The sequence below is a fragment of the Cynara cardunculus genome (genome assembly GCF_001531365.2).
Source record: "Cynara cardunculus var. scolymus isolate 2C chromosome LG 6, CcrdV1, whole genome shotgun sequence".
NCBI lineage: Eukaryota > Viridiplantae > Streptophyta > Magnoliopsida > Asterales > Asteraceae > Cynara > Cynara cardunculus.
In genome coordinates, this window is record NC_037533.1 from 14803629 (window position 1) to 14814114 (window position 10486).

The 10486-nt window shown below is 35.2% G+C and overlaps 1 protein-coding gene across 1 annotated transcript; it reads left to right on the plus strand.

Moving 5' to 3' along the window:
• Positions 1–291: 291 nt before the first annotated feature.
• Positions 292–7301, plus strand: LOC112514553 (RHOMBOID-like protein 12, mitochondrial). Its single transcript, XM_025121081.1, has 8 exons — positions 292–837; positions 1793–1916; positions 2021–2140; positions 3969–4079; positions 5311–5355; positions 5844–5948; positions 6628–6669; positions 7122–7301. The coding sequence occupies exons 1-8, from the start codon at positions 482–484 to the stop codon at positions 7209–7211; spliced, it is 993 nt and encodes a 330-aa protein (XP_024976849.1). The 5' UTR covers positions 292–481; the 3' UTR covers positions 7212–7301.
• Positions 7302–10486: the final 3185 nt, after the last annotated feature.

Sequence of the window (10486 nt, forward strand, 5' to 3'; positions counted from 1 at the left end):
TTTAATAATATAACATTTTATAAAGATAATAATTAAATATTCTGTTAAAATTTAATAATTATTTTAATTATATTTTAAATTTTTTATATTTAAAATAAAATATCTATCATGTATTTGATTATATTTATTTATATTTAATTATATAAATTCATTTATGAAATTTTAATAAGTTATATTTACCCACGATCTAGCATGGATTATCGGGGTCGAAATCTATAAATTGTTGAAACGGATGGTATTTCTGTAGGTGAATTATTTGTTAAATCAAACGGGCAAACGAAATTTGATCAAAGAATTCGGTCATTGCAATTCATCCGAATCTAGCGGGAGTAAATTGGACCTGTGATACCAAGATTTGGGAATTAGGGTTCGAAAGATCCTTTTTTGACCCTTCAACGCTCAACAAACAAATACTACAAGTGTAAAAAGTAACCAACTTTCAAAGATCTTTGAAGGGTTTGGTTGCGTAGATCGTTACACTATGCAGAAGCTATTTTCCCTCAAACATATCTCCAAAAACCCCAGAAAATTTGCTTCACAAACCTTACGATCAAACCCACTTCCCCTCCACCGGGCCACCGATGTGCCCCAACATCACCACCATGGTTTCTCTCGCTACACAACTTCTTCACAGACATTGCACCAGGCACCCACCAACTGTTTGATGAAAGTACTTTCGAACCCAGTTCTTTTAAAGCGGTTTTTGCCTAATGCGCTTTTGAAGTTGAAGTTTCCAAGCAAATTTCTTGTGGATCATGGCGAATTTGGGCTTCTAAGAGCTCAATTTAGAAGACAAAGTTTTCAATTCAATCAACCATTTAGTTATCAAAAAACATGGTAATAATCTCTTTTGTTTTATCCTCAATTACTCCACAATTTGAATCCTTTCTGCYATTTCTTTCTTTCACTCACACAATAACCTTAATCTTGCAAAATGTTGGGAGATGGATTATAGATGCAACGAAGGGAGGATATTTTTTTTATCATTTGAGGACTTGATAAGGGTTTTGAGGCTTTTGTTGGTTCAATTTCGGGAGATGACATTCAAGAATTCTAAGAACACATTTGTTTTGTTAGGTGTCTGCACTTACTTTCTTTTATGGTTTTTAGTTGAATGATTAGAGTTGTGTTCTGCACCATTGATTTGTATCTGCCTCCTTAACCCAAAGTGACACTTTTCTATCATTTTAAGGCAATAGTTTAGCTGTCTTCTGAACAAAAATCAGCATTAGCTAATTGGGGAAATTTTTAGAAAGAAGAGAACAGCCAACGGGTAGAGGCAAGTTATGTGTACATCTTACCCCCAACCCTAACTCTGCTTAGAATCTATTGGATTAATTTGGTTTGGTTTATAGAAAGAAGGGACAAGAAAAGGAAAGAAGGCTAAAAGAAAAACATAGACTTGTGTTATTTGTTTGGCAGTTGGAACTTGGAACAATTCTTCAGATTTTGATGGTACACTTGTTTAACTGGCTGGATGTCTTGTGAGTTACTATAGATACATACGGTAATGCCGTTAGAGAACTGTATATCACTCGATTAATGAACGTCTGCTGATTCCGTTCTGATACTACACACTAAATGAACTAACTTGTTTTTGCTCTCTATAAGTAATGAGCTCGGCCTACAAATCCTTTTCTACATGGTTTTAAGAGCTGTTATGAAGTATTGGATGTTCTTGATGTAGATAAAAAGTATAAAACACATAATAGCTTTTACATTTACAACTTTGAGCTGAGTATCAATTTAGGCATGTTAATGTACGATAATATATTCTTTTTTATATTCATAGGCAGTCGCAGTTCAGAAGGAGACTCACAAGTGACGGTGTGGTGATAGGTTTGATCGTCACAAATGTGGCTGTGTTTCTACTATGGAGAGTTGCTGATCGTAAGTTCATGATGCAGAACTTCATGGTGAGGTATTCATGGTTATGTTGTTTGTATTTGAACATCATGACATAATCCTTTTTATGAGTATGGGTTCGTTTTTTACTGTTCTAATTATTTCATCGGCGCAGGTACAATTGGACAACTTTCAAAGTGGGCGGATCCATACTATGATAACTGCTGCTTTCAGTCATAAAGACGTTGGACATATTGTCTCAAATATGATTGGCCTTTATTTCTTTGGGAAGAGTGTAAGTTCACATGCCTTAGAATTTGGGTTACCATCTTAAAATGGCCACCTCATTAAAAAAGTTTTATATTATCGCTACCATTTTATTTTTTCCTCACAAAATAGCCAAGAAACTGCAAGTCAACGCCACAAGACACTTTTTCTTACGGTCCTGCAAACTACGGCTTTGGCTTGCTTTTTGTGCATCAATCCATGTCCTTGCAGTGACTCAATTTGCAGTAGGCCAACTTTTCATCTGGGTGCGTCAGAAACTGCAAGTTCTTAGCTGTTTTGTGAGAAAAGTTTGGAGGTGGCTAAAAGGTAAACCTTTTTTCCACATGTGGTTATTTATGATGATAACCCCTTAGAATTCCAATGAGATTGTCGCCCTTTCTTGTTTCCTACTTTAGATAGTATTTCTCTCTATCACACACTTTTCACAAGCCAGGGGTCTTCACAGAAACAACTGTTCTACTCTTTGAGGTAGAGATCAAGTCTGCATACATCTTACCCTCCTTTGACCCAGTTCCCATCGGGACTCTTGGTGGGATGTACTGGGTTCATTTGGTTTGGTTTGGTTTGGTTTATCGTAGCTAATATATAGGATCATAATAAATAGGAGATTAATATTCATAAGTTTACTATTCGCAAAGATTTTGGTGTTTAAATCTTTATTGAAGGTTGTTGACGACATGAGTTTAGTGATCTTCCAAACTATGCCATGATTTATAGTGTTTCTATGAAAGATCATTTCTTTGTATGCTAGCATCTCCGTAACTTCTGTTTTATTTTTCTTCTTAACTCTTAATTAGAAACATGGACCCCATCAAGTTTCAGCATCGTGTCGACCACTTGTTTGCCTTTTTCGGTAACACTTTCGTTTTCTTTTTACATTTTGTTGCAATGTAAACGGAGTTTGTGACTTGTTTTGGCAACAAAAGGAAAACATGTATGGCAAAATTGGTTTCCTTTTTCAAAAAGAAGAAAGTTCAAAATCAAAAATAGAGTTGAAAGCTAAACTCATGAAAGTCAAATAGTCAACACATGTCTTTTTGTAAACAACGGAAACATCAAAATCAAGTTTACAATTTATACCTGTCGTTGACAAAATTCTGTAAGAGGGCATTTGGTCTGATGGAATGGCTTTAATGGATTTCGTGGAAGGATTTGGAATCTTTGGTGTTTGGTTTGTAGGATTTGGAATGGAACTGAATTTCATTCTTTATAAATATTTATAAAAATAATTAAATTGCCTTTTTATTAATTGATTATTAGAGAACAAATGTTTTTAACATATTTAAAACATTATTACATACAAATCCTAAGAAATACGTGAAATACCAACCACCCCCGTGAGATTTCCAGTCTGGGAAATCCACCAAACCAAACATGGGATTGGAATGAAATTCAATTCCAAATCCAATCCAGTCCTGCAAACCAAATGGGACCTAAATTGATTTGGTTTTTTGAAACAAGTAAACGTTTTCCAAAACATCATTTTACTTTTTTCAGCTTCCTCTTTTTTAAAAAGTAAACCAAACTAGCCCAATATATCCTACTCAGATGAGGGGTCTGGTGTGGGGTGTACACAGACTTGACCTCTACTACTTCAAAGAGTAGAGCACCTGTATTGATGCAGAAGGGTGTATGAGAAATATTTTTGACCCAAAAACGGAGAACGAAAGCGTTGCAAAATGAGACCTATGAAATGGAAATACTTCATGGGTTTGGTTGCTTGTTTTGTCTTAAGAGTTATTAACGGTAGGCTAGTAATGCAAGAACTGGTTCGTGGCTACAGCATCTTCACGATTTTGTTTACTTGTCGTTTTTTTTGCTGCTTTGTTCGACAGATTGGACAAAATTTTGGCCCTGAATTTCTGCTGAAGCTGTATCTAGCTGGGGCTTTTGTTGGTTCGGCTTTCTACTTGCTACACCATGCCTTTCTGGCCTCATCATCAAAGGTACAACGCTCCCAACAGTTTTAAGAATTAATCTCACAGTGGCCGACGTTAGTCCCTAATAACATTGGCACATATTGATTATCATACGATTGCCTCCATCCCCCCTTTTTTTAATAACTTCATTATAAACTGGCGACCTATGGGGAGAAGTCCCACGGCCTAGCATCTATTTGCCGGTTTGAGTCTGGCTGTTATCTTCAGAACCCCATGGGATTAGTTGAGGCAGGGGCGGACCCGCTGTACCACCGCTTCGTTCCTCCATTGTAGTGTAAAAACTTGTAGGGTCGTGAAAGGTGCCACCATATCATTTTGTTCTGTGCAACCGTATTTACTTTTTGGAACTACAGTGATGACACAAGTTTCCGTTGGTAGAGTTGGTTTGCATGACTTTTCTCCCTCCCCAGATGCGGGTTCGAATCCCATTTGTGTCACTTTCTTTAGTTTTTCTTCTCTTTTTAATTTCAAATTTATTATGTTTCTGAAATTTTTTGCAACAAAAGACTCAAATGCAGAACCTCATATACGAAAAGCAAAGAACTAACCAATAGATCGATGATGATTTTATGAAAAATATCCATATCTTTGTTCCTTATAGTCAAATGGTGCCACCACTTGAAAAAAATTCTAGGTCCGGCTTTGAGTCAGTGGCGGACTTGCTATGTAAAAGGTGGGGGGAAGGACCCCCATTAAAAAATAAAGAAAAGGAATTTTCCTAGGTTAACAGCCATCTTTTTACTTTTTTACCATGGTTCTCCCTAGTAATTTCTTGTTAGGGCCCCCACCAATCAAAGAAAGTACCTCGAAATCAACCAAAAAAAAGGGAAAAAGTCCCTCAAAATCACCCAAAAAAACTTCAAAAATCTCTCGGAACAGTGGAATTAGGCTAAAAACACATCGGGCGACTTTGTGGGCCTTTAATCTACCTTAGAGGTGCCCCCACTAGGCAAAAATCCTGGATCCGCCACTGCTCTGAGTCGAGGGTGCGCGCAATCTGACCCGGACACCACGGTTACGAAAAAAGGAACTTCGTTACAAATGGCACACCCAAGATGCATCTGGTTATCTGCACAATGTGGCTATCTTTGATAGATAACCATGTCTTCAAAGTTGATGGGTATTTGTTACATTCATCATTTTTGAATTTCACATTATTTGCAGAATTTGGGTATTCTCGATATACCTTGTATCCCACATGTATTGATGCATTTTGTTATTTGTTTGCTAATTACAGGACCGACGAATGTTTGAACCTGACCGTTCAAGAGTTCCCGGGCTGGTATGTGTTTCTCTAAAAATTGTTGAGTTGTTAGCACATTCTTGTTTGAAATATAAGGTTCTAAATGGCATAGTGGCGAGGTCAAGCCTCAAGAGCCGCAACGAGGCCAAAGTGTTTCGTCAAGACGTGGCTTAAGGCGGCAAGTTTGTATATAAAATGTATATATATAGATGTTTTCTAGTATGACTCAAATGATATTGAAAGGTTTAAATTCATATAAAAAGGAAAAAATCTCTCTCTCTCGCACCATAACTAGTCTCAAGACGCCATGACGTGCTTCTCGCCTTAAATGCATTATGGCCGTAACCAACAAGAAGGAGACATGCAACACTCAACCGGATAAACAGTGCTCTGAAATCCAATATAGGACAACCTCGCCATACTTTATCATCATGTTATAGTAGCATCAGAGACATTTCTTATGCCATGATATGCCTTTTAGTTATCTGATCATTATATAACTTGCAACTCGGATTTTGTCATTATAGGGAGCAAGTGGTGCGGTGAACGCTATCATGCTGCTTGATATATTGCTTTTCCCAACAAAAACTATATATCTCGAGTTCATCATACCTGTCCCTGCCATCTTACTGGTAAATCAACCTTCGTTTAACTGATATGATCCTAATACAAGGTTAAACCGGCTAGAGTCACCATTCTCACTTACCTTATCGAGTAACATTATTGGCCATCAAAATGGATTGTTGGTAAGCGCCTCTTATCTGTAAGCGCTAACCGGGTAATAGTCTTTCTCCCTCACTCACCGGGTAAGATTCTCAGTCCTTGCAATACTTCTTGACGAGAAAGATTCTCGGTCCTTGCTATACTTCTTGCCGAGTAAGATTCTCGGTCTTTTCATGGTCACTCAATAAGGTAAGTAAGTACCCATTTGTCAGTGACTTAACGAGCTTAATGGGACTCAGCTTATTCGGTCAGCTATAAATGAGTGATTGGTAGCGGCTCAATAATATAAAAAATGACTTATTCGGTATTTTTCTAGGGAAAACTTTATGCAGAAAGCCCAAGTTTTTTTTCAAACCTGCCCCTCCCAATTAAAATTTACTCCCCTTCCATCTATGAAGAAACTCTCCCAAACAAAGACTTTCTCAATCTATAAAGAAAAATTAATCCACACAGACAGCTTAATCCATACAGTACTTAATGGAAAACCAAACAAACAACCCCCAAGACTGGCGCTTACCCAGTAAGCGTTTGATAAACAAACTAAGCTTTAAGCATCTTATAACCCTTTGTTTCATGTGATTGTCGCAGGGTATATTTCTAATTGGGCATGATATGATGAGAATATTAGAGGTATGATCCTTAATCCGACACGAGCACATCTTTTTACGTCTAGACAATAGTAGATCATATAACGGAACTGGTGTCGACCATGTTTTCTTGTTCGAAATCGAGAAAAATGCCACTTTGATATATGAGGTCAAATGCGGAACTTTTCAAAGTCAAACCTCATACTCTGTTCGTCTCAAAATAAGTGTCTGCCTTCCAATTTTATCCTTGGAATTTCATTACTCCCTCTAAAATTGTCATTTTGTTAACTAAACAAAATGTAACAATTACAAATTTCTAAAACTGTGTTCCCGTTGTTATTGGGACGGAGGAGGGATTTTTGCAACATTGCCTTTCTTGAAAGTCAACCAGTAAGTTGCTTCGGAATAAGGGGATCATGTAACGGTTTATGTGCGGAATTCAAAGTCGGGTTCTTTTGATATGTATAACCGAACTATTATGATCTACGGTTTCAGGGAGATAGTCAAATTTCTGGATCTGCTCACTTAGGTGGTGCTGCGGTTGCCGCGATAGCGTGGGCACGGCTTAGGAAGGGGCGTTTCTGAATTCTTTTCATCGACGAACTTTAACGCCTGTTTGGGTCCATAAAAGACTAGTGTAAAAACCTTTGGCTGTTTAAATCATGCTACTTTCTACATAACAAATTGTTCATGGCGGAACCGAACGGTCCGATAACAAAAGGATCATTGGCCTAGTGGTACCTGGTTTACCGGTAGAGTCCAATCTTCCAGAAGGTAAAAGTGTTCAAAACTTAACGAAAGTGAAGAATGTGGGTGGGTGTTTGATGTATATTTAGGGAGTGTTTGGGATTGCTTATTTAAAACAAGTCATGTTTTTCTACAAAAGTCCTTATTAACTTATTATAAGTTAGAAGGGTTTAACTTCTTCAAAAACTTCTTATTGTCGGTTTGGCACTGGTATAAGCTGTTTATCCAAACACTCAAAAATGTTTATTATCGGTGTCATACCGGAATAAGTCAATAAGTTGTTTCTATAAACAATCTCAAACATCCCCTTAATATTAGAGTAAATTACAAATTTGGTCCATGTGGTTCATACATATTACTTATATTGGTCCCAAAATCAAAATAAGTACAAAGATGGAACTCGTGGTTTACATTTTTGCACGTCTCTTAAAAAAATTGTTTAGTCGGTTAAATAAGGAGGTATTTTAGTATTTTTCGTGTTTTGTTGTCTGTCGTATTTTGCGTTTTTGTGTGTGTATATATACACACACACTTGCGTATACATACGCATAAATATCACAATGTTGTCGTCGTCCCAAACACCCCCTCAACCGCCTTTGTACCCAACCGTCCTCCATCACTGTTCACAACCCATCTCCATCCACCAACACCCAACTGCAAATCACATAGTCAACTTGTAATTTCGAAACTGTAAGAATTAAAAGTGTTATTTTAGACAAATCACAAGGACCAAGTTTGTAGTTTACTCTGTAATATAATATATATATTTTTTTTATCTTTTATAGGATAAGAAAATGAAAAAGACTAAAATACCCTTTAGATTGAGTTGATGGATTTTTTATACTTTCCTTGGTGGCATGCTCGGGGCATGTAAAGATGTAAACCACGAGTCCCGTCTTTATACTTTTTTTTTATTTTGAGACTAATATGGATAAAAGGTGTGAACGTAGAGACCAAATTTTGCAATTTACTCTTAATATTATCTACTTATAAAAAGAATGGCAAATTGCATGAAAAAATAACGTACTTTAACTTGATTCCTATTTTCGGTAACGTACTTTCAAAACTTTCATTTTGGTATCTAAGATGTAAATTTTTAAATATTTAAATGCTCGAGTAACTGATTGAAACATTAACCGATTATCATACTGATGTGATTATAAAAGATGTGAAAATAGAGACCAAGCTCCTAGCTTTAGCAGGGTTTCCTTTGCTTCACATATCATCACCAAACTTATGCTCCAAATATTCAAGAATTATATAGTTTTTTTAAATTATATTTAATTTCAACAGTTTTTCAGTTTGAAAAATGTTATTTAAATATTTCATATATTTAATAATATATTATTTCTTTCTCTTAAAATTTAATTTTCAAAATTTTTATTAATAAGAATATAAATAAAAAATATATTTCTTTTTTATAGGATTCATCAAATTTAAAAAATTTCACTCTTTCTATTACTTTTTATATTTTAAAGAAAACTTTAAATAATTTATTTATGTTCATTTTACTTGATAAACGTTTGTTTTAGTATACACGACATCAATTATTTTGATGTTATATTTTCTTATACAATCAAAATTACAGTATAACTTAACAACTTGTAATTCATGTCATTAATAGTTAAAGAGTCTTTGATTTAACGGTATGTGAGTCATTGGCCTCCTAGGAGGTCAAGGGTTCAAACCTCATCAAAAGTGAGGAAGGTGTGTAAGTTTAATTGTTCTATTTACCATATACAAATATATATACTTAAAAAAAAATATCCACTAATTACCAAACTAAATAGTTAAGAAATAGAAAAAATTGAACGTTACCCAAAAAAAACATCATTACATTACAAAATAACTCGTACAAATTTGCTGCCTTTGCATCGATTTTTGGCTTTTTGTGGGATTACAAACTTTCCCAAAACTTTGTAACGTGATCTTTACTAGAAGTGCAGGGAAATTCTTCTAAGTAATGGATTGCAAAACTCAACAAATATAATAAGATTTAGGGTATGTTTGTTAACATTTTAATATATTTAATAGGACTTACAGCTTATTTAATCAGTTATATATGATTGTTTCACTGTGGCTTAATTATATAGAAAATGGTTTATTCAGTAAACTTCTAAGAAAGAGCTTTATGTAAAAAATCAAGTTTTTTTTTTGAACTTGTCACTTCCAATTAAAAACATGTTCCTTTCATCTATAAAAAAAACTTCAAAATTCATACAGTTAAATTAATCCATACAGACAGTTTTATTCGTACTTGACTTAATGGAAAACCAACCAAACAACCTCTTATTCATGTTCGGTCGTTTGTTCAAGTTTAACCAAACAAACGAACACATGAACAAAAATCAAATTTTCTTCATTAGAATTCATTCGTTAAGATGTTAAAAAGAAACTAAATGAACCCACAATCACCATCTAACGTGAGATAACTAGTTAACTATTAGAAGAATGAATAAACAACTAATCTGCCTACATAAACAAGCAAACGTTAATGACTCAATTACCAAACGGTCAGAGACGTAAATGAATGAACAAAACCATCGTTCGTTTTCACTTGTTTAATAACTGAACCAAAAGTCTTGTTTGTGTTCGTTACTTTTTAAATAAACTAACTTCCCGTCAAACAGTTTGCTGAACGTTCCAGTTCGTTCGTTTAAAGCTAACTTCAGTCGATATCCAAGAATTTCAATACCACCGTTAATTGTTGCATGCAAACTAGAGGAATCATATGACTTGTAATTATGATATGCAAAAGTAGAGCATGTAAAATCACATGCGATTATGCACACCCTTGCATTGACCGTGTTCCGTAATGACATGCGATTTCAGTGCAAAAATCACATGTGATTACACACACTTGCCTAGACCGTGTTCGTTAATCGCATGTGATTTCTGTGCAAAATGGCATGTGATTTTTCTGTTCTCTTGTTTTCATATTTTGACCGTATTCTCGTTTTTTCATATTTTGGCACTGTTCTCGTTTGATAAAGGTGATATAACATAGTTTGCATGCAACAATTATCAACCATATGACTCTTCCTGGAAAGAGAGATCCTTCTCATTAGAACACACATTCACTTACATGAATGAACTTGGCTTCTCTTCTGTAG

Coding starts and splice junctions, on each gene's coding strand:
- LOC112514553 (XM_025121081.1), top strand. CDS start 482: ATGCAGAAGCTATTTTCCCTCAAACATATCTCCAAAAACCCCAGAAAA. Junction 838..1,792: donor TTTAGTTATCAAAAAACATG/GTAATAATCTCT, acceptor TTATATTCATAG/GCAGTCGCAGTTCAGAAGGA. Junction 1,917..2,020: donor TCATGATGCAGAACTTCATG/GTGAGGTATTCA, acceptor TCATCGGCGCAG/GTACAATTGGACAACTTTCA.